Below are 26,264 nucleotides of genomic sequence, written 5' to 3' on the forward strand. Positions count from 1 at the left end.
AAAGTGGGGGGTGGACAAGGGGTCCCTCAATCCAACTGGCCCATGGCACCCAAGCCTGAGGCCGGAGAGAGGACCCCAACGTAGGGGACGCAGGCGGCCCTCGCTTCCTCTGCCTGCCGCCCTCCCTCCAGCTTTGGCCGTCCCGGCCGATACGCGTGCACCCGCTCGGCCAGGCTGGGTGCGCGCCCGGACAGTCCTGCGCATGCGCGGCGTCCCGGGTGCAGGTAACCGACAAGAGAAGAGCGCGCCTTCCCCCGGTGTGCGCCTGCGTCGTGGGGAGGCGCCCAGGTGGGGCGGGGCTTAGGCGCCGCGCGCGCCCTCGGTCTCGCCCCAACGTTTTTCTGGCGGGAACGGCGCACGTGTACCTTCTTCCCAAGCACCTGCTGTTGGTAGGTCGTGGGCCCCGGCTGTGTCCTGAGAGTGGGACGTGGGCTCAGGGACGCCCGGGATGTGGTGGGGTTCCCCAGAGAAGCCCTGCCAGAGCCCCCCAAATCCTAGGGCACAGTCCCCAATATCAAGGCCTTCCAAACCTTGTTAAAAGTTTTCGTGAAATCCTGATCAAAACCGCTCAGAAATACTGAGAAGGACTCCTAGGAAATGTGATAGATGACCCCTGAAATCTTGTCAGAATCTTCTAGAAATTCTGTCAGACTTCTCCCTCAGACCCTGCCAGACTACCCCGCAAAAATCCTGTTACGCTCCCTTCCCAAATCAGAGAACCCCCACCCCTCCCCGCGCCCCGCCGAAATCCTGTCAGAGATTCCCGGAAATCTTGTCAAACCCACCAAAAATCCTGTCAGGTTCCCCTCCCAAATCCTATCAGAGACCTCTGAAATCCAGACACCCCCAGAAATCCAGAGACGCCCCAGAAATCTGGTCAGAGACCCTCTTGGAACCCAGAGACCCCTTTAAAATTCGAACCCCTTTAATTCCTGCCTGTGTCCTCCTCCTGCTCCAGCCTCCCTGTGGAAGACCCTCCGTGATTGAGGAGAGCCTCCCTCAGCCCCTCACCGGGAGTTTATCCCTCAGTCCCTGTCAGAAGCACCCGGTGCCAGACCCTTCCCCCCCCCTCAGATCCCACAGCCATCACCCCCCTTCTGCACCCTCCAGCATTGTCCAAACCCTGGAAGGCTCTCTCTTCAAAGGCTGCTTTTTCTAGAACATTCTAAAAGCTGCCAAGAAGCGTGCCCTCCATGGCTGTGGACCCGGCTGGCGCCAGGGAGAGCAGGGTGTGGGGAGTACTTGGTGAGGAAAGGCATGACCAGCAGGTGGGGTGAGGACAGACAGACCCCAGGTGACCCTACGTGGGCCATTTGCCCCAGTGTGCCCAGTGCAGCCCCGATGGGCATAGTTGTCCAGCGTAATTATTAATAGCACCCTTCTCACTCTTTTACTTTTTTTTTTTAAGTTTTTTAAGTTTTTTTAAGTTTGTGAGTTTTTAAAGTTTTAAGTTGAGAGAGACAGTGTGAGCTAGGGAGGGACAGAGAGAGGCAGAGAGAGAATCCCAAGCAGGCTGCTCACTGTCAGCACAGAGCCCGATGTGGAGCTTGAACTCACGAAGCTGTGAGATCATGACCTGAGCCAAAACCAAGAGTCAGACGCTTAACCGACTGAGCCACCCGGGTGCCCCAACACTCTTCTCACTCTTGAAAGTGTCCTGGGTTGGGACGATAAGTCGTACGGATGGTCAACCCGGTTATAATGGAGGTAGGGCAGGGCATTGTCAGGGCACAGAGGAGGGAGTCCCTCACTGGTCCCTAGGGGACCCCAGGGACTCAGGGAAGGCTTCCCAGGGAGGCTGTGAGCCAGGGCAGGGGCCACATGTGAGGATGGTGCGTGTGGTACCACCTGGGCCTGGGAAGACCATGCAAAGGTGCAGAACTCCCACGGCTGTGATGAGCGGGAGGGACCTAGAGGTCAGCCAGTGGAGAGAAAAGTGACAAAAAGGGGCAAGGAATTGCAGGGACGAAGACTCTGTCCCACACCAGCCAGAGGGGCTAGGACTTAGCCCTGAGGGCACTAGGGATCCATGGCAGGGATTGGCGCAGGAGAGAGATGGGGGTCCAACTCGCACAGGAGGCCAGTAGTTCCAAATACAGACTGATATGGCAGAATGTCGGTAGCCCAGGGTGGTGTGGGAACCCAGGGACGGCAGCTGGTTCAGAGACATTTTCCCAGAGGAGGAGATAGATAAGCCAAGGCAGGAAGGGCTGGAAAGGAAGGCGTCCCAGTCAGATACCCCGAGATGGGGACAGCCAGTCCAGTTTGGGGGAGAGCACGCAGTTCAGATTTGCTGGAACAGCAAGTGTGATTTGGGGTAGGGAGGCGGGCAGGGCCAGGCTGTGCAAGGCCTTCAATGCCAGGTCCAGGGTCTAGGCTCTGAACCTGGGGTACTGGGGAGCCACGGGAGAACACTGGGCAGGTCAGCTCTGGGGCGCTGCTGGGGATGGACAGGGAGGGAAAGACTAGAGACTGGGAGGCCGGGAGGAGGGTGGGCCCAGGGCCCAGGGGGAGAGGATGGAACCCAGAGCTGTAGGGAAGGAGAGGAGGGATCAAGTCAGAATCATAGGGCAAGAGGGACAAGGCTAGGGACTTGACAGGCTGTGGGGAGGAGGTGGGGGAGGGACGCAAGGAGGCAGTGACCCCCACCCACCAGCCCCCTCTTTGATCTCTGCTGCCCACTCCTTGGCCCCCCATTTTCCCAGCCCACACCTCCAATTCATAAAACAGGTCTGAGCGGGAGCTGCTCTGGTTGAGGCAGGGGTGGGCAAACAGGTTCTGAGAACCCAGAGCGGCCTGGGGCACAGGTGGGGCAGGGTGGCTGGTCTGAGGAGGCCATTCCCCTTTGTCCTTCCAGGAGCTCTTGGAGCAGACGATCCTTTACCAGTCCCTCCCAGTGATGGGGGCAGGCTGTTAGTTTCTCCAGCAGCTGTGGAGCGACCAGGGTGGCCCATGGATGTCCCAGAGGGCCGGGCGGGTGGCCCCGCTGCAAAAAGTAGGTGGCTGGGCCCCTGTTCACCCCAAGGGAGGATGAGGAGGGGGCAGTGGGTGAGTGGGTGCCAGCTTGGGGACTTGACAGAGGTGGCTTAGGGTGACTGAGCCTCCACTTTGGTGCCGGGGTGGGAGGGAGGGAGCTATCTTTGATGAAGTGCCGATGTGCGCCCACCTGTCTGGATACCGTATCTCCTTTGCTCTGGGGAAACTACAGCAGAAACCTTAGCAAGCTCTGTTCCTTCCTCCCTAATGACCTGCTGGGTCGCCCCTCACTAGTCATTCAGATCTCTGCTTTCTGAAAAGCATACCCTCCCCTCTCCTGCTTCTCTTCATAGCACTGCTTAGTCTCTGTCTCTTCCACTGGGACATGAGTTGGGTCTTTTTTTGTTTTGGGGTTTTTTTTGGTTTGTTTTTTAATGTTTATTTAATTTTGAGAGAGAGAGTGGGAGCAGGAGAGGGGCAGAGGGGGAGGAGGACAGAGGATCTGAAGTGGGCTGTGCACTGCATTGACAGCAGTGAGCCCAAGCCTGATGCGGGGCTTGAACTTACAAACTGTGAGATCATGACCTGAGCCAAAGTCAGAAGCTCAACCGACTGAGCCACCCGGGCGTCCCGACATGAGGGTCTGTCTGTTTTATTCACTCTGGCATTCCTGGTCCCTAGAGCAGTGCTGACCAACATGTGAGCCATAAATGTAATTTTAAATTTTGTTACTAGCCACATTTAAAGGTAAAAAGAAACAGGCAAAATGGAATGGGAATAATAGATTTTACTTAACCTGATGTGTCCAAAATGGTATCCTTTCAGCATGTAATTAATATAAAAATGTATTAGAGATATTCTTTTTTTTTTCACACTAGGACTTCAAGATCTGGTGTGTGGTTTACACTAATAGAGCATCTCAATTCACACTCGCCACAGTTCAAGCACTCAAGAAACTTACGTGGCAAGTGGCTGCCCTATTGGTTAGCGCTGCCCTAGAACAATGTCTGACATGTAGGAGCTCAGTTATTGTCCTTGATTTGTTTGGAAGGATGCAAACCAAGGGGGTGTGAAAGCCGGCTTGGGGAGGAAGACGCTGGGTTGCCCTCTCTGAAATTCATCTGCTAAGTGGGAGAGCCCAATGTGATGGGGGAGGAGGCTCCCACCCTTGGGGAGAGGCAGGGCCGCTTTCTTAGAGGCTCCCAGCATCCAGCAGCAGAGCCTGCATCTTTTCTCAAAGCCGCAGGCCTGGACTCTGGCCTCAGGAGTCTTTCCAGAGGGGAAGGTAGGAGGCAGACACCTGGGTGCGGGAGGCAGCGCCAGGGCTGGCGGACCGAGTGACCGACATCAAAACTTCTCCGGCACCAGCAGAGGGCGTGCGGGCCCGGAGGATCCCTTGGGCCGGGGCTGAGCCGCCTTTGGGAGGCTCCTGAAGGACAGGGAAGGCCACACCCGGGAGAGATGGAGACAGAGGAAGGCTGGGGGGAAAAAGCCAGAGAGACAGCAGGGCAAGGAGAGAGAAGGCTTGGGGAATGGAGAATCACTGAGATATGGGAAAAGAAGCCCAGAGCTGGAGACACGGGGAAGAAAATGGGGGCAAGGAACACAGAGACAGAGAGGCAGGGCCCCAGGAAGAGAGAGATGGGGAGGAAGATGGAGAGAAAGAGCCAGAGAGAAAACTCGAGAAGGGCAGAGACAGAGACACAGAGAGAGGTAGAGACACGGAGGATGGAAATGAAGGGAAAGGAACAGAACAGCACAGGCAGAGTGACATCTTCCTGAGGGGCCCCAGATAGACACGTGGGGGTCCTCTGAGCCAGACGTCCTGGGTTGACTCTGGCTGAGCAGCCCTGGGGAGTGACCTCGCTGGACCTCAGGGTCCTCCTTCATAACCTGGGGAGCACAGTGAGAGGCGAACACTGCAAATTCAGGTAAAGCCCCAGCATGGGCCCTGGTGTCTCCTCTAATTGTGGGTTCCCTCTCCCCTTCCCTAATAGCATGGGTTCAAACCTATGGGGGCTGAATGGTAGCTGTCTACAATGAACCCTGGAGATTAAAAGGAATTAGAGCACCCATGGGTGGCCGGCTGGCTCAGGGTCATGAGTTCAAGGCCCACATTGGACATGGAGCCTACTTAAAAAAAAAAAAAAGAGCCAGGGCAAGTTCCTAACTACTCTGTGCCTACTCACCTCATCTGTAAAGTGGGGCTACAAATAGCAGTGGCCGTGGTCCATACAAACCCTCAGAAGAGGAAGGGCACCTACTCATTTGCTAAATGAATGTTCAGTTCTGTTATCGAGCCTCCACCATGGGCCAGGCCTTCTGCCCAGAGCCTTTCCAGATTTTCTCATTTCTTCTCTAGGAGGGAGGGAACACCAGCCCCATTTTCCAGAGGAAGAAACTGAGGCTCAGAGAGTCTGCGTTCCTTGCTCGGGTTGCCCCTTGGGTCAGCCAGACCCAGCAGCCTGTGCCAGGCCTGCCGCTATACCCAGTTGTTCAAGGGTAGGGAGCCTTGCAGGTCACTTCCAGTCCCAGAGAAGTGGACCCCAGTAATCCCTGGGGTAGAGGATCTTCCCCTGTATCGTGGAGAATTTATTGAGTGCCTGTATATGCAGGCACTGTTGATACAGCCATGGACAAACAGACGTGGGGGCGTTTACATTGTTTGTCTGTGCTGGGAGGTCTCTTCCTACACACAAACCTAACCCTCCCAGCCCTGATAAGGAGGAACCACTACCTGCCCATTTTACTGGTGGGGAAACTGAGGCTTCGAAAGGAGAATGGACTTGCCCATAGTCACGTAGCTGGGCTATGAGCTCCTAACCACTCCCCCACCACTCACCCTACCTGGATCACCCATCCCCTCTCATCTCGGGCCCCTGGCTGCGGGCTGCAATGACGCCAGCCCCGCCTGGGGATTCAGGTAGGAAAGACAACCGGCCCCCCAGGCAGGCTGGGAAACCGGAGATGTGGCCGGCAGAATCGATCCAGGCTGCCCGCGCCTTATTGGATTGTTCCTGGCTCCTGGGCCCCCCTTCACCCTCAGCTCCTCCCAGAATCCTCTCTTCTTTGCCCTCCTCTGCCCCAGCCCCCTCTGAGCAGAGCCTGGGAGGCCAGGGAAGAGAGGAGGAAAGGGTGATTTCAGAGCCTAGTTTGTTATCTGGGCTCCTGAGCTGCTCAGACACAAAGGATTAGAAGCAGGGGGGACTTCCTGGCCTGAAAGAGGGGGCCCATATCCTCAGGATGGGGAGCAAGGAGGCCCTTACTGTTGCTGTCCCCAGCCCAAGCTTCCTGCTGTTCCCCCCCAACTCCAGGTAGCTCAGGATGAATTCACTCCCCTCTGCAGGAGCACAGGACCTGGGGTCACTCCTCTTCTTGTTCCCCTTCTTATGGACAGGCGGCCCTCTTGTCTCCTCAGTGTATCTCTGGGACCAGCTGGAGGAGGGGAGCCTGGGGACGCTGCTGAGCTTAGAGGAGCAAATACTCAACTCGACGTTCGAAGCTTGTGACCCCCAGAGGACAGGTGGGGGACAGGATGAGAGCCTGGCAGCCCTGGGCCTGGGAGACACAAGGAATAATAAGGGACAGAGATGGGGAAGCTGGAAACTGGGGAGCCGTAAAGAGAGGGATGGGCTAGGGCCCTTTCTTGGGGGTCCTACAGACAAATGGGTGATTGTAGGAAGCTTCTGGAAGGATTGGATAAAGGGACCGAGGCCTTTCAAGGTGAGGACATTAATGGAAGAGGGTAGGGCCTAGGGAGAGGGAGGGAGGGCAGCCACTGAGGGCCTGATGAGGCATAGCAGGTCCTCTTGGGTCCACCCTGTGAGTGGTGATGACTGGGCTCCATTTCCAGGTGAAGAGTTCAACTTAGAGGAGGGGAAAGGACTTGCCCAAAGTGTCTCAGTTAAGCCATGGTGCAGAGGTGCTGCCAGCCCAGCCACTGGCATCCTGCTTTCAAGCCATTGCCTGGCCCTACTCCCCTCCCCCCCACTTGCCCTAGACTCCCTCACGGCATGCTTTGTCCCCAGGTATCGTGACTGTGACCCACGTACTAGCCTACCTGGAGGCTGTGACAGGACGGGGCTCCCAGGATGCACGCCTCCAAACACTGGCCTGCAACCTGGACCCCAATGGAGAGGGCCCTCAGGCCACTGTGGACTTGGACACCTTCCTGGTTGTCATGCGGGATTGGATTGCTGCCTGTCAGTTGGATGGGTGGGTCTCTGCACCTCTCCCCTCCGCCCCCCCCCCCCCAGAAGTCCTTCCTGAGATCTAACCTCATTCATACCTGCTTACTGCAGCCAGCACCCTTTGGGCACAGGGACCTACTGTGGTTTGGAGGAGGCTGAGGAGGAGCGAAAAGTAAAGAGATGGGGTTGGGGGGAATGGGGTGGAAAGTCTGAAGACAAAGTTCCTGGGATGGGGAGGCAGAAATAAAAGGGGCTGGAAGGAAAAGTTGGGGTGTTAGGGGGCTGACTGAGGCCCCTCCCCATCCCTTCTCCAAACGCAGGCCTTGCCTCTCCTGCTTTTCCATCTGGCCCAGGGCTCTTGCCATCTGGCCTTACCTTCCTCCCCACGGTGGTGCTGTCCATGCTCTCTGGCTCTCACCTGACCCGGCCCCTCCTCCTGCCACCAGCAATCCCCCTTCGTGGCTGGTCAGGATTGGGGGTGGCTGCAGGGGGCTCTAAGCCTCATCCCTTTGATACAGGGGATTAGAGCTGGAAGAGGAGACAGCCTTCGAGGGGGCCCTGACCTCCGAGCAACCGCCATCTGGTGAGACTACTATATATAGAATGAAGCAGGAAGGCCCGGGGTCAGACAGTGGAGGGACTTCCCACCTGGAGACAGAGCCAGGGGCATAGGGTGGGACCCTTGGAACCTTAGCTCCATCCTGGAGCTGTGAGTTTGGCTTTCTAGGCACCTCCATGACTGCCTTCCCTCCTTTCTTGACGTTTTGGGGTTTTTTTCTTCAGGGGTTGGTTCCAAGTCCTCCTCCTAACCCCAGCCTATCACAGAGGCCTGTAAGGCCCTGCCCACCTCTCCTTGTCAGCTCTCTCCAGCTCCTGCCTGCTCTCTAGTCCCTGCTCCCTTGGGCCTCCTGGCTCAGCCTCTAATGCACTCAGTGCCTGCCCACCACGGTCCTCCCCTCAGGTTATTCCCCCTAAACTTCCCACACCTGGGGAACCCTCTGTGGGGAAGCCCTGGGAGGCCCCAGGCTAAGGTCCCTGGCAGTCCAGGCTCACTCACAGCCCTCCTTTCCTGTAAAAACATGATTAACCGATTAAGTTACCTGCCGTGCTATGTGGTTAGTTGATTCGCTCACCATTTTATCCCTAGGACCTCACACACAGGAGGCGCACCGTAAAAAGTGTTCCCGTTATACCTTATAAAACCAAACAAAAGCAAAAAAAAAAAAAAAAAATACAGCTTCCTGGACATTCCCTTAAACTTTCTCCAGTTGGGCCTGGGGGCCAGGGGAGGGTCAGGTCAGCTCCTGTTGAGGAAACACCCCTCTGGGTGGGGGAAGGCTGGAGGCCAGGAGGCTGGGGATGAGGTTGTGGTGAGGAGAGGGCGAGGAAGGGGAGAGGGCGAGAGGAGAGGGCAAAGCCTGAGCCAGGACTGGCTGACACAGAGAGGAGAAGAGGACAGAGAATGGGGAAGGAGGGCAGGAGGGCCTGGGCTCCAGTGGACTGTGGGGATGAGCCAGGACAGCCCAGTGGCCGGGAGGGAGGGATACTGGGAGGAAGAACAGGTTTGGGGGCAGCTAAGGTGCTGCCTCATCTTGGATGTGACGGAATCGGGGCTATGAGTGAGGGCCAGCTTTTGCTCAAGGTACCAGTGAGCAAAAGGCCTTTCACTTGGTGGCTGTAATTGTAGTCCCAGGAGTAGATGACATGACCCACAACAAATGTGAGGGCGAGGCTAGCGGAGGCCAAGCCCGAGTTCTGGGGTGGCCCAACACCTAAGGTCACCGGGGAGCCCACCACCCTGTCTGTCTTCCCCAGGATGCCCAGAAGCTGAGGAGCCAGCCAACCTGGAGAGCTTCGGAGGCGAAGACCCCAGACCTGAGCTGTACCTATTCTCTCCCCCGCTGCCCTCCAGCCTCCATGTCATAGGGCTTGGGGTCCTTCGGGAGTGGGTGAGGGATGGGGGGAGGGGTGCTGTGCTGATGGCTCCAGGAGAGCGGGGCAGTCTCTCTCCTGTTTCTCTCTCTCCAGAAGAACCTCATGTCCCCACCACCCCCACCCCAACCTGGGAAAGGAGGTCGGAGCTGTGGCCAGTGACCTGCCCCTCCCTGACCCCAGGCCCGCCACAGCTGACCTGCTGAGCAGCCTGGAGGACCTGGAGCTCAGCAACCGCAGGCTGGCCGGGGAGAACGCCAAGCTCCAGCGCAGCGTGGAGACAGCGGAGGAGGGATCTGCGCGCCTCGGGGAGGAGATTGCAGCCCTGCGCAAGCAGCTTCGCAGGTGGGCCGGCGCACCTGTGTCCCTCCTGACCAGGCTTTCCTCCCCCACCCTCACCCCCGTCACTCTCCTCTCCACATGCTCTCTCCGCACCTCCTGCCCTGTCTTCAACCCTGCACTGTCCCTTTCTCTTTTGCTCTTTTTCTTTTGTGTCTCCCTAGTTCTTGTCTCTTGGCCTCTTGGGTTCAGACTTCCCTCTTCATTTTTCTCTGAGTCTCCCTATCAGCAGCCTATCCCTTTCTCTATGCTCCTGTCCATCATGATTCCCCTATTTTAGTCCTCCTGCTTTCTCTGGGTCTCTGTCCCACCCCCTTAGTCTTTTAGGTAGAAACTGGGTCTCTGTGCCCCACCCCCAGGTCTCTGTTACTTCCAGCTCTGAGTGGATCTATCTCTATGGTCTCTGTTTCCCTCCTGCGTGGCCCATCTGCCCCGCCCCCACTCAGTACCCAGCAGGCTCTGCAGTGTGCCAAGGCTGTGGATGAGGAGCTGGAGGATCTGAAGACTCTGGCCAAGAGCCTGGAGGAGCAGAATCACAGCCTCCTGGCCCAGGCCCGACAGACGGTGGGTTCTGGGCAAGGGGCACGAAGGTGCCTTCTCCCTTTCTTAAAGAGTCTGAGCAGCGGTGTCTGACTGTGAAATGGGAAGGTGCAGAGGTTACCCTGGCTTCCTCCCTTCCTCCAGGTCCTGCTTGCTCCTGACCTAGGGCTCAGATCGATTTGCCATCCCTTTTATGACAAAGGGGACAGCAGGAGCCATCAGGGCTCCCAGACCCCTTCTCCCAGCCTTGCTCCTTAATGACCCAGACCCGAGATGTGTTCCCAGGTGGGGGAGAAGGGCAATATGGGGGCAAGGAGGTCCTAAGAAAGCCTTTGTCCTCTTTCGTGGCTGCTCAGGAAAAGGAACAGCAGCATCTGGTGGCCGAGATGGAGACTCTGCAGGAGGAGGTGAGCTGAGGCCCAGTGCCCACCCCATCCCTTCCCCGGTCCTCAGGATCTTCCCCTCCCCGCCCCGTCTGCCCCAGACATCCTCAGTAGCCTGCACCCACTTATTCTTTCAGTCTGTAGAGGGAGACCCCAGAATCCCAATAACATATGAATGTTTCTGAAGGTCACATCACTGCATGTGAGGACTGCTATGGTTAGTAAGAGTGAGGGGTGTGGGGCGGACTGCCTGGGTCCATGCTGGAGCTGCCTCCATAAGCATGGGTCAGTCTGTTGCTTCTCTGTACCTCAGTGTCCTCACCTGTAACAATGGGCAAAATAATAGAATCTCCCTCACTGGGTTGTGTGAGATTTAAACAAAAGGATGCTTATAGAGTATTAGGTATGAGGCAGGACCACTGGAAGTGTTCACTGAAAGTTAACCAGTATTGTTCATATATTAGCATTTTTATGGTGGAAAGAATACAGGCCTTGAAATCAGCGAGTTCAAATCCCATCTCTGCCACTTACAAGATGGGCCACCTTTAGGCATGTGACTTCTCCTTCCCGAGCCTTTGTTAAATCCAGATCCATCTAGTCATCTTAGATGGAAATGAAACTCATCAATTGATAATGAAAATGGTCACTACCCCCCACAAGGTGGTATCTAAGTTGCTGGAGACCCACACAGCATCTTAGTGCTCCAGGAGGTGGCGGTCCTCGCTCAACATCTGCTCTCTCTGCTGGTCACAAGATTGATGTTCATCATCCCATCTGGTCCTCGTCCTTAGTCACCACCACACGCTGGCATCCACTGGGAGGCGTGCATTGCCTCTGGTGTCTGGATGTCCAGTCCTCACTGCACCTGCTGGTGGTGGCCCTGTGGACCCCCCAGCACATGGGGGCCTCTGGGGCTCTCCCTCAGCCACTTCCATACCCTTCAGGGGCCAAAGAGGAGGCTTGGCTACTTCCCTGAGACTCTTTGTGGCCATAGGGGGCCTCGTGGGTCTCTCTCAGCCTCTGGTTCTCACACAGCTATCTCAATTCTGTTATTCACAGGCCTTGCTGGGGCTGAGACTGAGCTGAGAAATGCTCTCTGATTCCCAGACCTCCCAGGGGTTGTGTTGTTCAATAGCATCCTTCCTCTTCACCCCCCACCTTAGCTAACCCGGGGCTGGGGGCTGGCTCAGGGCATGTTTCCCCTCTACTGCTCTCTTTTTTGACCCTCCTGCACCCCTCCCCTGACGTAAAGATCTTTGCTGAGTCCAGGCAATGATATTGATTCTGCCCGATCCCCCCAAATCTCTTTGTCCTACATCTGTATTGTAGCTTTTGTATTCAAATCCAAAACTTCTCCACTATTGTTCTCTGGCTCTTCCATGAGAGTTCCATCATTTGGAACAATGGGAATTGCCACAAGATGGCTGCCACAATGTGAGGCATGGGGTGTAGCCAGGAAGTAACTGTTTCTTCCAGAACATCACTTTTTAAGAACAGGGAGAAATTCTCCCTAAAGCCCCATGGCAGAACCTTCCTCTTCTATGTTACTGAACAAAGTGATATCATATGATTATAGCCAAACCACTCCCTGGCATGGGTAATCCAACCGCTGATGGGCCAGAATACTTACAGCTCCAAGGAAGAGAACACAGAAGAAATGGTGGCTTCAATCCAAAGGGCACTCATTTCTGTAACAAGAGGCTTTGAAGGTCTCTGGATTGGTTTGGTGATTCAGGCTTGTTCATCTGCTTGTGGCCTCGTGATCACAGATGGCTGCAGCAGCTCTGCCCTCACGGTCTCATCCAAATCAGGACAAAGAGGGACAGGGGAGCCCAGCTAATGCTTCTCCCATAGCTCTCTTTTCATCAGAAGGAAAAGGCTTCCCAGGAGCACCCCCACTGTACCCACCACCCCAGCATACCTCTCTTCCATCTCGCTGACAAGAACTGGATCGCATGACACCCCCAGCTGTGAGGGAGGCTCAGCCTCTGGAGTGGGAGATGAACAAGTCAGAGGGGGTGACAATGGCTGCTGGGTTAGCTAACAAGTCACTTCTGAATCCTCCGAGATTTCCATCTCATTCACCCCAGACCAGGACCCACCTGCCCATGTGGAGAGTGGACCCCCAATGAAAGCAGAAGAAAGAATAAGCAGGGTGAATTGCAGCCAGAAGTCTGGGCCTCCTCCCAGCCCAGAAGGCCCACTGCCAGGTCAAGTGCCTTGAGCAGTGCCTGGGGCATCCTAGGCGCTCGATAAACCAGAGCTATTCTTGGTTGCTTCCCCTCCACCTATCCCCTCCCCTCGGCAGCCTACAGAGCATCTATAGATCGAGTTCTCAAGTTACAGTAGAATAATGTTAGAGTAGGGGACACTCAGACACTCAGTTTTCCTACAGAGAATCTACAGAGCAGGGCTCAGGTTACTGCAGAAGAAGAAGGCGGGAGAGGCTGAGTAACCAGGTTCCCCGCCGAGTGGCCCAGGATCCAGCCTGCAAATCCCCTACCAGGTGGACAGATGTTGACACAGCATTCCTGGTCCGTCCTTCCTCTGCCCTTCACCTGGCAGCCCAGGCCGCTGAGACTGAGCGTGAGGGCCCACTGATGGAAGATTTGGAGCCGAGCCAGCTGGAGAGAAGGAGGAGCTGGCCTGGGTATCCCCAGGGGCACTGAGAGGAGGGGTGTGGCGAGGGAAGCCCACCTGCCTCTTTGCGCTGAAATGCTTTTTGCCCATGGCTGCTTCCCATCGAAGTCAGTGCAAGTTGCTATAGTATTGGTGCCTGGAAACTCCAGACTGGATTTGGGGCCATTTTATTCTCAGATCTCACAGCATGGCTGGCCTGTGCTGCCCTCTGCCAGCCCCCTTGTTCTCTCAGATAATTCTCCTCACCCTGGAGGACTCAGGGTGCCCCAACACTGCTTCTTCAGGAACCCCCTCATCCGGGCTCCCACAAGGCCCAGGGGCTAAGCTTCATCAGAGTCTGCCTCCCATGTTGTCATCATCTACTTCTGCACCGGTCTCCACCTCTAGCAATGAGCTCCCCTGAGGGGAGAGACGAAGCGAGTTCCCTGTTCTCACCCAGGGCTATGTCTGGCTCAGAGAGTCTGGGGGTTATAATTGCAGCATTTAGAGTCAGATTTGGGTTTGAATCCACTCACTCACCATTTAAAGTTTCTTAGTCCCTCCACTCCTCAATTTCCTCTGCAAAATTGGGACAGGGGAGGTGATCCCGATAAAAACATTAACACTTGGGACAACCAGACATTACATTCTTCCTGAATGGTGCAAGAGGACACGTTTAGCAGCACCCGTGAAATCTTCCTGCCAAAAAATGGAACAGGAGCTTGGCCAGGGCCCTGGATCTACTCACCAGTTTAGAGGAAATAAAGAGGTTGGAGGAACGGGGTGAACATCCCGCACAGGGAATGAGAACTCAGTAAGTCAAATCCAAATGCTCCTGTTCTACAGGACAAATAACCTGATTTCTTCCACAAAAGAAGGGCCCCAAAAAATGCCATGGTTGGGGAGGTGGGTGACCATTGTCAGATGAAAAGGAGACATTTCAACTAAAAGCCACAGTGGACCTCATTTAGATCCTCATACAAACTAAATAAATGTGAAAAGACATTTGTGAGATAACTAAAATGAAACAAAAATATAGGGAGTGCCTGGCTGGCTTACTTGGAGGAGCGTGCAACTCTTGATCTCAGGGTTGTGAGTTCGAGCCCCATGTTGAGTAGAGAGATTACTTAAATAAATAAACTTTTTTTTTTTAAAGCACCAATTCAGTATGAGACAACAGTAAGGAATGATCCATTTTAAGATGATAGTGGTATTGTGAGTTTACTGAAGTAAAAATTCCTCAAGTAGGAAATAAAAATGCCAGAGTAGTTATAGGTGAAATAATGTGATATCTGGCATTTGCTTTTGAATCATCTGTTAAACAAAACAAAAGCCTTGGAGGATAGGGGAGAAACTGGGGAAATGTATATAATTATCAAGGTTGGGTGATGGGCCGTGCACATTCATTGTACTGTTATTTTCACATATGTGTGTGAAAAGCACTTACAAAGTTTGAAGATACCTTTAAAATTATACATTTTACATTTCCTGAACATGTTGGTATATGCCAGGCAATTACCATATACCATATATGTTTTGTGCTTATTATATGTAGTAACGTGTTTGCATGAATTATCACCTGTATAACCCGGGGCAAGTTGCACAACTGTTCTGTGCTAGACTTGCCTTCATCTTTACAATGAGGTAGTAAAGGGGTATCTGGATGGCTCAGTTAGTTCAGCGACAGACTCTTGATTTCAGCTCAGGTCATGATCTCACAGTTCATGAGTTTGAGCCCTGCGTCAGGCTCCATGCTAACAGTATGGAGCCTGCTTAGGATTCTCTCTCTCCCTCTGTCTGCCCCTCTCCCACTATTTCTCTCTCTCTCTCTCAAAAGAAATAAACTTTAAAAAAAAAAAAAACAGTGGTGGATAAGAAATGAGTTAACACTTGCAAAGCACTCAGTACAGGTTAGCAGTCACCATTAGCTCATTTAATCCACACAGCAGCCCTATGAAGTAGGTCTATCTCATCTCCATTTTTTTAATAAGTTGTTTTAATGTTTATTTACTTTTGAGAGAGAGAGAGAGAACGCGAGTGAGTGAGGGGTAGAGAAAGAGGGAGACGCAGAAACTGAGGCAGGCTCCAGGCTCTGAGCTGTCAGCACAGAGCCCAACACAGGGTTCAAACTCATGAATTTGAGATCATGACCTGAGCCGAAGTCGGAGATTGAAATGACTGAGCCACCCAGGCAGCTCTCATCTCTGTTTTTACAGACAAGCACCCAGTGATGCACAGAGAAATCAAAACTGAGATCTTACAGGATGGTTGGAGGGATTAAATGGGCCAAAACATAGAAAGCACTTAGCATGAGGCCTACTGCATATCAGCTGTTCAGGAAATGTCAGCTGTGAGTACTAACATGTGCCGGAGGGACATGACCGGTTGTTCGTTCTTCCAGAACGGGAAACTACTGGCTGAGCGGGACGGAGTGAAGAGGAGAAGTGAGGAGCTGGCCACAGAAAAGGACGCTTTGAAGGTGGAACCTCTTCCTCCTGCCATTTTTACCAGTTTCAGCCACTCTGGCCTAGTGAGAACCGGGGACTTCCATCAAGCTATCAGGCTCCCGGGGCTCCGGGCAGCTTGGCTGAAATCCCTCTCGGGATAGCTGATGTCCAGAGACATCGTGGGAGGTTGAGGAGAGGGGCTCGAGAGAGCTGGGTGGGCTGGGGAGGGCAGCGCCTGCTGAGGCAAGTCCCGGAAGGCCGGACAGATGGACGGGCTCCTTCCTTGGCAGCGGCAGCTCTTTGAGTGTGAACGCCTCATTTGCCAACGAGATGCTGTCCTCTCCGAGGTGAGGGGCCCTAGGGTGGTAAGGGGACATTCACCTTCCATATGTGCCTGGCCATCTCCCGCCCCTAGTCTAGAAAGGGAGGTCCCGCCAGGATCTCCTCCATGGATATGCAGCCTGGAGAGGTCAGAGGGTTCCCTGCTCCCAACACCAGGCTCACAAGCATGACCCTGCAGGATCTGGAAACCTGGTGCTTTCCCTCAGGCCCTAGCTCTTCCCCCCTGAGCTCACCCTTCCAGTCTCCCCTACCCCTTGCCTCAGTGTCTCTCTGGGGCTGGGCCCAGTCTCAGTTACCTTTGGGCCTTCCCAGCGTACTCAACATGCAGAGAGTCTGGCCAAGACCTTGGAGGAGTACAGAACGATGACCCAGGTAGGCGGCTGCCCTCCCACCCTCAGCCCCCTGCCCAGCCCCGCTCTTTTGCCATCTCTGGGATCTGCTGCCTCTCTCTGTTCCTGCCCATCTTTTGTGGAGTCTCTATACCTGGTTTCTTCCATCTCTACTACTGTGTGTCCCTCCCTCTCTGTTTCCATCTCTCTCTCTGCCTTTTCTCTTGTTCTCTGCTCCTTCCTTTCTCTCTCACTCTGTGTATCTCCATCTTGGGTCCACTTTCATTCTTTGTGGGGGTCTTCTCACCGCATCTCCCCTGCTCATCTTGCTCTGTGTCTGCCTTTCTTTGATCTAGTCTGTCCGTCTCCAGGGGTCACTACTCTCTGTTGGTCCCTGGTTGTTATGAGTCTCTTACACCCTGCTTGTCTTTTGCCCCCCTGTGAATCTGTGTCCATCCATGTCTTTTGTTCTGTGCGTCTCCATCTCTGCCTTTCTTTTCTTAATTTTCCTGGCCAGTAGGTTACCTTCTAGGTTCCTGCCGCTCTCTGTCTCTTGTTGGCTTCCTAAGTTTCTTCTCCTTGTCTCTTGGGAATATGTGTCTGGAGAGCTCAAAAAAGTTGGGGAAGTAGAAGTGACGGTAAGGGGAGCCCAAGGCTGGGAGGTAGAGAAGAACAGAGAGGCCAGGGTCCCCCATTGCCCCCTTTGCAGGAACTGAGGCTGGAAATCTCACACCTGGAGGAGCAGCTGAGTCAGATCCATGAGGGGCCGGATGAGTGAGTGGAACGTCAGGGGTGGAGGAGGCAGGAGGAGAGCCCAAAGGCAGGGACCCCCAACCTCCAGCCACAAGGTGGGCAGGGCCACGACCCCAGAGTAGGTAGACCGAGGGGTAGTAGGCAGGCACAGAGAGAGCCTTCCCCCTCCTGACGGTGTCACTAGGCTACCGGAAGGGGCCCAGGTGAGAAGAGCGGGCTGGACCCAGGTGCTGCCCCCATCACTGGGCGTGGAGATCCAGGCCATTCGGCAGGTGGGCCCAGCTCCATGGAAACACCCCAACCCCCGGCCGGCCACGGCTCTGACCCAGCCCCGATTCTCACCCCAGCCCATCTGCCCCCCAGGACCATCTCCGTCCTCAACCCCATCCCTACCCCGACCCAGCCTCACGCCAGTCCCCTGCCCTCCCCCACCCCATGCCTCAGCCCATCTCCATCCCCATCTTCTGCCTTCGCCCTGGCATCCCTGGTCTCAGAAATGCCTTCCCTCCCAGAAACAAGAAGTGGCAGACTCCGCTCTCTCCAGCCCTCTCTGTGGAGTGTGGCAGTGGGAGGAGGTCATCATCGAGACTGAGACAGACGAGGAAGCTGAGTTTCCACCTGAAGCCCCAGCTGGGGCAGAGGTGAGCATGGGAGGGGCTCAGAGACCACCGGCATCCAGGACCTGGGAAAGGGGCCTGGGGCTCCACCTGCCACCAGCTTGTTGCCCATCCCACAGGCAAGTGTTGAAGGGCCTGCTGGACACAGAGCCCAAGCCAGACAGGACACCATCCCTGCCCCCTAGAGACCAGCTCGGGGGTGCAATAGACCGTAAACAAAGCAAACACAAATTGCCTGCTGGCAGTTTTTGTCAGGTGGAAAACACTGTCAGGAATCATTATTTACCAGGGTCTGCAGGGGGAAGGTAAGACGTGAAGCGTTCTTCCAGACACCGGAAAGATACGTTAAGCTTTTACTTTTGGGTTTTTTGGGGGTGGTTTTTGCATGTGTGTTTTCTTGTTGGTTTTATTTTTCTAAAACTTTTACTTTTTGGATGCAAGCACCTTTCGGAAAAGCTTAGCAAGCCCACTGTGAAATCTTGAACTCAACCAATAGCTGTTGTTTTAGGACTTCTGTAATTGCCTGAACAGTATTTCAACACCCTTTGAAACAACTGGCACAGCTCATCTTCAGTGTCCACAACAGAAAAGTGAGATTTTAATCCATTCGTGCCAGAAGTCTTTGTTTTTTGTTTTTTGTTTTTTTCCAGAGAAAATATTGCTCACAGCTCTGTAACTGCATCATCTTGAGAATTATACTGCTTCAGAATTACCTGTTTACCATTGGGTTTTTTAATGTTTATTCTTATTTATTTTTGAAAGAGAGAAAGAGAACAGCAGGGGTGAGGCAGAGAGAGAGAGAGGGAGACAGAATCTGAAGCAGGCTCCAAGTCATCAGCACAGAGCCTGACACAGGGCTCCATCTCACAAACTGTGAGATCATGGCCTGAGCTGGAATCGGACGCTTAACCGACTGAGCCACCCAGGTGTGCCTACCATTCTTTGGGGGTTTTTTTAAATTTTTTAGGTTTATTTATTTTTTTTTTAATTTTTTTTTAACGTTTATTTATTTTTGAGACAGAGAGAGACACAGCATGAACGGGGGAGGGGCAGAGAGAGAGGGAGACACAGAATCAGAAGCAAGCTGCAGGCTCTGAGCCATCAGCCCAGAGCCCGACGCGGGGCTCGAACTCGCGGACCGCAAGATCGTGACCTGAGCTGAAGTCGGACGCTTAACCGACTGAGCCACCCAGGCGCCCCATGGGTTTATTTATATTTTTAAGAGAGAGAGAAAGAGAACGAGTGGGGAGGGGCAGAGAGAGAGGGAGAGAGAGAATCCCAAGCAGAGTCTGCACCAGCAGCACAGAGCCTGGTGCAGGGCTCGAACTTATGAACCGAACCATGAGATTGTGACCTGAGCTGAAATCAAGAGTCAAGAGTAAGTCGGGACACTTAACCAACTGAGCTACCCAGGCGCCCCTGTTTACCATTCTTAAAGGAGAAACTTGTCTCTCTGCTCACGTTTTCCCTGGATTGAGAGATGCTTCTGTGTTTCCCTTCGACACCAGTGCTGTTTGATTTTTCATTTACCTCCCCCAGCATCTCTGTGAGGTAGACATCCTCATCCCTCATCCTGTCACGTATGGGAAACTGAGGCTCAGATAGGTCACACATCCCCAGTCACACAGCCTATGGGCAGCAGAGTCACAGCCCTCAGAGGAGGTGTAAGTTAGAGTGGATTCTGCTGTGAGCTCTCTGATGCCCCATCCAGGGGGACACGGACCCAGGCTTCTGGCTGCCACCTGCTCTGGGTCCTGGAGCTACCACGTGGAGCCACTTGGAGCCAGAGGGAGAGATTGTGCAGAGCGGCCATCCTAATGCAGGACGATGGGTGTGCAGAGGTGGGCGGCAGGCCCTGAGGGAGCCCAGCGAAGGGGGCACCTGTGTCAAGTGGGAGACGGGAGAGGTGTCACAGGGAAACTGACACTTGAGCTTATTTGGGGAAAACTAGAGGGAGAAGTGGTGTGAGGAAAGAGATGCCTTCCTGGCAGCACAAAAGCATATAACATGCTCGGAAAGCAGAGGGAGTTGAGGTGTCTAGTGAGCCGGGAGGCCATATCATGACAGGGATTCCCTGAACATCAGGCTGGGAGACTCTACTTTTCTCCATCGAGCCACAGGAGGCACAGGAGGGCTGAGAGCGGGGAGGGACGAGGTCAGCTCTGAATGTAGAAAGACCCCTTGCAGGCCACATGGATTCTGATTAGAGGCCAGGAGGCCAGGGAGGAGGCTGGGGCAAGAGTCCAGAGGATGAAGTCTGAGCCAGGCCAGGGCCCTGGGATGGAGAAAGAGGAATGATGGGCAGAGAAAAGTAGGGCGGCGGGGGACACAGCTGCAGGCAAGTGGGCTGGGCACGCAGAGTGCTGGGAAGGGAGAAGCCAGAAAGATGCCAAACTTCTACTGCGTCCTAGTGAGATGCAGATCCTGAGGGGCATTTGGGGGGCTACCTGAGGGCAATGGGTACACAAGGCTGGAGCTCAGGAATGTATTTAGAAAACAATATCAAGTCGGTGGTCCGGGCCACACACGGAGATGTCTCCGGAGAAAACAGGACCTGGATCCTGAAGGAGAACAGCTGTGGAGCTGCCCAAGACCAGGAACCTGGGAGGGAAAGGGGATCTGAAGGGAAACACTGAGCCTCCTTGGGTCCACGTGAGTGTGAGAAGTTTGTGGGAGTACGAGAGGTTTGGGGGACCTGGACTCCTGGGTCCTGAATAGAAAGGGGTCTAGAACAACTCTCCCGTTTCTGGCTTCTGCTCTGAGAGGGATGCAGAGCCAGCCTCAGTGACAGAGCCCAAGAGGAGGGCAGGTCCTAGATGCAGGCAGTGAATTCTTTTTTCTTTTTTTTTAATGTTTGTTTATTTTTGAGAGAGACAGAGACAGAATGCGAGTGGGTTAGGGGCAGAGAGAGAGGGAGACACAGAATCCAAAGCAGGCTCCAGGCTCCAAGCTGTCAGCACAGAGCCCAACGCGGGGCTCAAACTCACAAGCTGCAAGATCATGACTTGAGCCAAAGTCAGACGCTCAACCAACTGAGCCACAGGCGCCCCAAGGTGGTGAATTCTTGCAGGTGTCGCAGCCTGGGAGACCTAACCTGTTCTTTTCCCACAGAGAAACTTCCAGGGAGAGCCAGCGCACCCTCAAGGAGGAAGGAAGGAGCAATCGATGTGGTAAGAAGCTTGTTCCTTCCAGAGCCATCCCCCTGCGTTGAGGTAACACCAAATTCTTGGATGAATTTGAATAGCATACAAGGACTGGAAGAGCCCTGGGGGAGCTGCTCATCATTCATTCATTCATTCACTCATTCCTTCACACTGAGGCCACCCTGGGCCTGTGACCCAGGATGAGTCACACCGAGCCCTACCTTCAGCATCTCCTAGCCTAGAGGGACACAGACATCTGACCTGGCTGGCTCTGTGAGAACATCTGACACTTCACCTGCGGGGGAGGCTTCCCTGGGAGGTAATGCTTGAATGGAGTCCTGTAGGAGCAATTTTCATCTAGGAGACTCTCAGACAAGAAGACAGTTGTCAGGCAGATGGGACAGCTCAGTCACTAGGTCACTGAACACACTTCTCCCGAGGCCTCCAGGGAACCCTGGGATGAATGAAACCCATTGGGTCAAGGGCGAACACCCATGTAGTTACAAGACAATTGGGGACTCTAGAATCAGACAGCCTGGGTTCAAATCCCAGCTTGGTGACTTAGTGATGGGGTGGTGGGCCATGGAACCCCAGCCTTGTGATTGTTCCGAAGCTTGGATGCAGGCCTCCAAGGAGAGATAAAGCACTAGATGTCTGGGCCCACTCTCCTCCGGGGCCCTGGCCTTGGGGCCTTCCACACCCCCTCCTCTTTTTCAGGCTCTCCGCTGAGGCAGCTAATGAGGCTTCCTGCCACCAGCCTCTAATTGGGCTCCTCTGAGAAAGCTGAGATTGGGCGGGAGGGGGGCTCCAGAGCTATGACCTTCCCTAGCGTCACCAGGGAGGGGAGGGAGGGGAGAAGGGGCTGAGCAGAGACAGGGGCGGGGGCTGGCCATCTGAGTTTCCCAGGAGCAGGACAGTGTGATTCACAGATTGGGAAGCAAGGGAGGTAGTGAATCCTGTGGTCCCTAACAATGGGTAGGGGTGAAGGCTCGGATGCGAGAGGAGCTGGGGGAGGAGCCACCTGGGTCCCAAGTAGAAGTCCCAGGGGATGAGACACCTCTGTGTCTGACTGGGGGCTTACCAGCCTAGCTGACTTTGGGGTGCTAATTGAAGAAACAGCTGTGTCCTGAGGTTGTCAAAGTGGTAGTAGCTGGAGGATGGATCCCTGAACCCAAACGGAGGTGGTAGCTGGTGGTGTGGATGTCTGGGTCTCTGAGGGGCATTTGGGCCAGACAGCTTGAGGTCTGAGTCTCCAAAAAGGCACTTCAGAGAGCTGTAGCCCTTGGGGGAGCAGAGGGTGGATGCTTGCCCACCCCAGAGAATGACTTGTGGGGTGGGGGGAATTGCTCACACAGTTGGCTTCTGGAATCTCAGTCCTAAAAGTAGATCCAGTAAGACTGAGACTCACTAAAAGTGGCACAGCCCACCAGGCACAAAGTGGGGGGTGGGGTCTGGACCTGCCCCGGAGTCTGGGAGAGCCCTGAGTCTCTGGTGTTGGGAGAGTGGGAGAGGAGAAGCCGTGGCTCCCAGCTAAGGCATCAGCTGGAAACATAGCGGCTGAGAAAGCCAGTTGTATGAAGAGCGTGTTGAAAATTCCCCTGCAAAATACATACGCTGACCTACACACAGCAGTTTGCTCTTGGGGCTCCAGGACACCCCCACGCTCATCCATGATGCCCGGTCTGCATTAAGACCCCTGCTTTAAAGGTTCATCCAGCTCCATAGTGGGCAAAGGGAAGCTAGGCAGAGGGAAGATGCTTGCAGTGACTTTTTTGTCTTCTCAGGTTACCCAGAAGACAGGAAGAGGAGGAAGCAGAGACCCAGGTCAGGGTAGGCAGTCCCCAGCCCCTACCTACTCCAGTCCCTGGAGGAGGTTGATGTACGGGCAGCTCCTCCCAGCCCTCACCCCACACCCCCACTTCTCCTGAGCAGACAGAAAAATCATTTGGCCAAGAGATAACAAGGCCCTTGCTATAGCTAATGAGAGCGGACAGTGCTGTGGGGGGAGATCTGCAGGCCAGTGGGCGGCCAGAATGTTCCCAGGGGACCCCCCAAGCACATACACAGGGCTGCAGCCGCTAAGCCACAGGCCTCACAGACGTGGCTACACCCCCGGAATGCGAAAATGCACACGCACATGCGCCCACACACAGGAAGGGGCCGGGCCCTCCCCAGCCACCCCCAGAACTCCCTGGGGCACAGCGCCTGTCACAGCCCCCTTGCCTATCACCACACACACCCGCTGCTTTGTTCCTCATAGCGGCAGGGCACAGGGTGAGGTGTGGGTGACAGTCCCCATTCTCTGGCAAGGAAAGGGAAGGAAGGAAGCCTGGAGAGGAGGGGTGAGGAGCCTGGGTCCTCAGGTTAGGAATGTGAGAGCCCAAATGTACACCTGGTATCTGGGCTCTTTCAGGCTCCAGACCATCCAACGTGGTCTCTCTGAACAGCCTGACCCCAAAGCCACCTCCTACTCCCTTCCATGGAGACTGGTACCCTCCTCAGTTATCCTCACAGCTGACTTGACAATGATCTTTACCTAGCTGTCAGGGTGGGGTGAGGGTTAAGGACCATGTGTAAAGGGCCTGGCGCAGAACAGGTGTACATTAGGTGGCAGTGGTCAAGGTGGTGGCTGAGACTGGTGTTCCTGTTATTCCTTATTATTGTTACTATTGCCATCAGCATCATCCATGGAACAAAAGTGTGGGTGCGAAAGCCTGAGAGCAACAGAGGGGATGAGATGGCCCCTGGACAAATATTTGGGGCTTTTTTTTTTAAGTTTATTTTTGAGAGAGAGACAGAGAGAGAGAGAGAGAGAGAGAGGAAATGCAAGCAAGTGGGGGAGGGGCACAGAGAGGGAGACACAGAATCAGAAGCAGGCTCCAGGCAGGCTCCAGGCTCTGAGCTGTCAGCACAGAGCCCAACAAGAGGCTCAAACTCACGAACCACGAGATCATGACCTGAGCTGAAGTTGGACATTTAACCAGTTGAGCCACCCAGGCTCCCCTTTGGGGCTTTAATCTTAAGGCACCTGCAGGTTCTAATACAGGCAGGGAGACAGACCCAAAGAGAGTGCCCATGCTGGACTAGGCCCAGCACAAGGTTGGACTCTTGGAGAAGATGAGGTCTCTGCCCTCTGGGAACTTGGATCCTTCCAGAATCAGATGCAAATGGAGCTAGCAATATTGAACAGCACACACAATTACCCAGTGCTCACTCAGTGCCAGAAACTGTTCCAAGCACCCTCCGCTATTTTGCTTTTTACCTGTGTTCCCTCAGGCAGACTCTCCTTCAGCCCTGTGAGGTGGGTACATGTCAACGACCCTGTGCCCAGATGGGGAAAGTGGGGCCTGGAGACATGGGGTGACATTCCAGAGGGAGACACAGTGGAAGCTGGCAGAGCTGGGAAGCCCACCTGGTGGTGTATGTCACAGCACTGAGCCACTGTGTTCCAACCCCTTCCATGCAGTCACTTCTGTCCACTGGGCTAAACCAAAGGCCTCTCCTAATCCAGGAGCCAGTGTCTCAAGTCCGTTTCCTTTGTCCTTTTAGACCAATCTCCCCATCCCTCTGGGAGACCCTCACCCTGGAGACATTCCAGGAAGCCTTCCTGAGAGGTAACAGGACCCACGGGGACTGGAAGGGACCTGGAGGTAGGGGAAAGTCCGGCATGATTGCCCCATCCTTTTTTCTGCCTAGCAGCCCTGCCAAGCCAGATCTGCAGCGAGCCCTGGTGCCTGTGGTGAAAGAGCTGGTCCCAGTCAGCAGGCCGGACTGGGGCCAGCTCTGCCTGGCCCCCCTGCACCCCCAGCCGCTCAGGTGTGCCCCAAGGCAGTCCCGGAAGGGAGGGTGATGGTCACACACGGGGACATTGCCCACCGCTGAGACTCTGGCAGCTCCCTGGCCCCTCCCTAAACTCTGTACTGCCCCCCACCAGGGTCACCCGGCACCCGCTGATCCCCGCTCCAGTCCTGGGGCTGCTGCTGCTGCTGCTTCTCTCTGTCTTGCTGCTGGGCCAGTCCCCACCTCCGACCTGGCCCCACCTTCAGCTCTGCTACCTTCAGCCGCCCCCAGTGTGAGACACCCTGAGTAAGGTCTAGTCAATGAACGCCCCGGGACTCTTTCTACTGTTATTACCATTGTTGTGCCATCGTTACCTGGGAGCACCCCAGTTCGGGGACCCCAGATACAGTACTCCAGGAGCCGCACCCCCATACTGGGTTTTTAGGTGATGTCTTTTGTTTTGGTTTGGTTTTTTGATATTGGTGACTACATTTCTTAATAGCAAACATATCCAATAATGGACTAAATACTAGGTGGGTATTTTTCTCATGAAACAAGTCTGGAGAAGGACAGCTGTGGGCCCACAGCTCAGAGTCTCCACAGCTTGGGGGCCAGGAGGGCTGTGATTCTCTATGATTCTCTTGGCCCTTCCCTTTTGCTCAGGAGATGGCAGGCATAGCTTCACACGTCGCACCTGCAGGAAGGGTGCACCTTTTTTAAAGAAAAAGCGGTAGCCTTCTCAGGGCCAGCAGCAGACCTGTGTTTATGTCTCACTGGCCAAAATCTCTTGTTGTGACCACTCTTAGCTGCAAGAGAGGCTCAGAGACCGAGCACCCTCCTGGCAGACAGAGGGAGAAAGAGATGTGGGCCGGGCTCACCCCACAGATGTCCTGTGTGGTGCAAACAGCCCGTGGGAAATGGACCAGTGTGCCATTTGTTCACTCATCACTTCCTGCTCATTTGTTTGCCACAATTAGACCTTCGAAGATAAAGCTGTAGAAAAACAGGCCCTCCAATGCCAGGCTGGGGAGTGTTGGTTTGCTCCTAAGGATGATGGGAGCACTGGGAGATTTTATTGCTTGTTTTTGGTTACTTATGTTTTAACTGAGATGTAAGTTATGTACACATAAATGGATGTGCTCTCTTCGGCAGCACGTATACTAAAGTTGGAACCATACAGATAAATGGACAAAATCTTAAAGTCTCAGGTGCATGAATTTTTGCATATGTAAACACCCATGAAAGCAAAATCTGGGTCAAGATATAGAACAGTTTCAGCACTGCAGAGGCTTCATGAGGAGAGTTCTGAGCAAGGGAGGGTCAGAGTCACCCCTATTTAAAGGCAGATAGTGATAGACGTAACGGTAGGTTCCATGTGAGCCCACAAAATGCACTTACGCCCTCCCAGGAGGATAGAGAGTTTGTCCCAGTTAGGTGGCATCTGTGTGTAAGTCTTGAAAGATGAGTAAGGTTTGTTGCAGTGAGCAGGGACCGACCGAAGGTGTCACAGGCAGAGGGAACAGTGTGTGTGCAGACCAGGTGGTGGGAAAGCGCCTCAGTGTGTAGAGAGCTATAGAAAGCACTATGTTGCTGGGATTTAAAAAAAAGGGGGGGGGGAATTTGGAGCCAGGAAAGAAGCTACAGAGGTGGTGAGGAGAGAGAGAGAGAGGCAAGAGCCCATGAAGGGTTTTGAACACCATCCCAAGTGCCCAAGAAAGGGCTGTGAGCAGGGAAAGGGCAGAATCAACGATGGGTGGGGGACAGAGCTTCGATCCTGCACAGGGGATGAATACGAAGTGAGGCTGGAGGCAGGAGGTGGGGAGAAGGCTAGAGCCGTGGTCCAGGTGGCAGAGGACGAAGCCTGAGCTGCACTG

The 26,264-nt window shown here is 54.4% G+C and overlaps 1 protein-coding gene across 17 annotated transcripts; it reads left to right on the plus strand.

Moving 5' to 3' along the window:
• KASH5 (KASH domain containing 5) lies at positions 1-25,591 on the plus strand. Of its 17 annotated transcripts, none has more exons than XR_008293563.1 (20): positions 1-224; positions 2,858-2,995; positions 6,395-6,499; positions 7,005-7,191; positions 7,685-7,749; positions 8,982-9,048; positions 9,195-9,443; positions 9,797-10,001; positions 10,334-10,384; positions 15,381-15,509; positions 15,717-15,773; positions 16,081-16,140; positions 16,807-16,871; positions 17,035-17,122; positions 17,363-17,491; positions 20,579-20,637; positions 22,395-22,440; positions 23,891-24,030; positions 24,160-24,224; positions 24,307-24,382. XR_008293563.1 is itself a non-coding variant. In XM_053210315.1 (20 exons), exons 1-20 carry the CDS (start codon positions 203-205, stop codon positions 24,684-24,686), a joined length of 2,043 nt encoding a protein of 680 aa, XP_053066290.1. In that variant the 5' UTR covers positions 2-202; the 3' UTR covers positions 24,687-25,591. The 17 variants fall into 17 exon arrangements, 14 of the variants coding, with proteins under 14 accessions (XP_053066290.1, XP_053066291.1, XP_053066298.1 ...); XR_008293562.1 differs by having other exon boundaries at positions 24,310-24,382; XM_053210315.1 differs by lacking the exon at positions 23,891-24,030 and adding an exon at positions 24,545-25,591 and having other exon boundaries at positions 2-224; positions 22,395-22,434; positions 24,307-24,426.
• The last annotated feature ends 673 nt before the right edge of the window (positions 25,592-26,264 follow it).

This window comes from Acinonyx jubatus, chromosome E2 (genome assembly GCF_027475565.1).
Source record: "Acinonyx jubatus isolate Ajub_Pintada_27869175 chromosome E2, VMU_Ajub_asm_v1.0, whole genome shotgun sequence".
In the NCBI taxonomy this organism is placed as follows: domain Eukaryota; kingdom Metazoa; phylum Chordata; class Mammalia; order Carnivora; family Felidae; genus Acinonyx; species Acinonyx jubatus.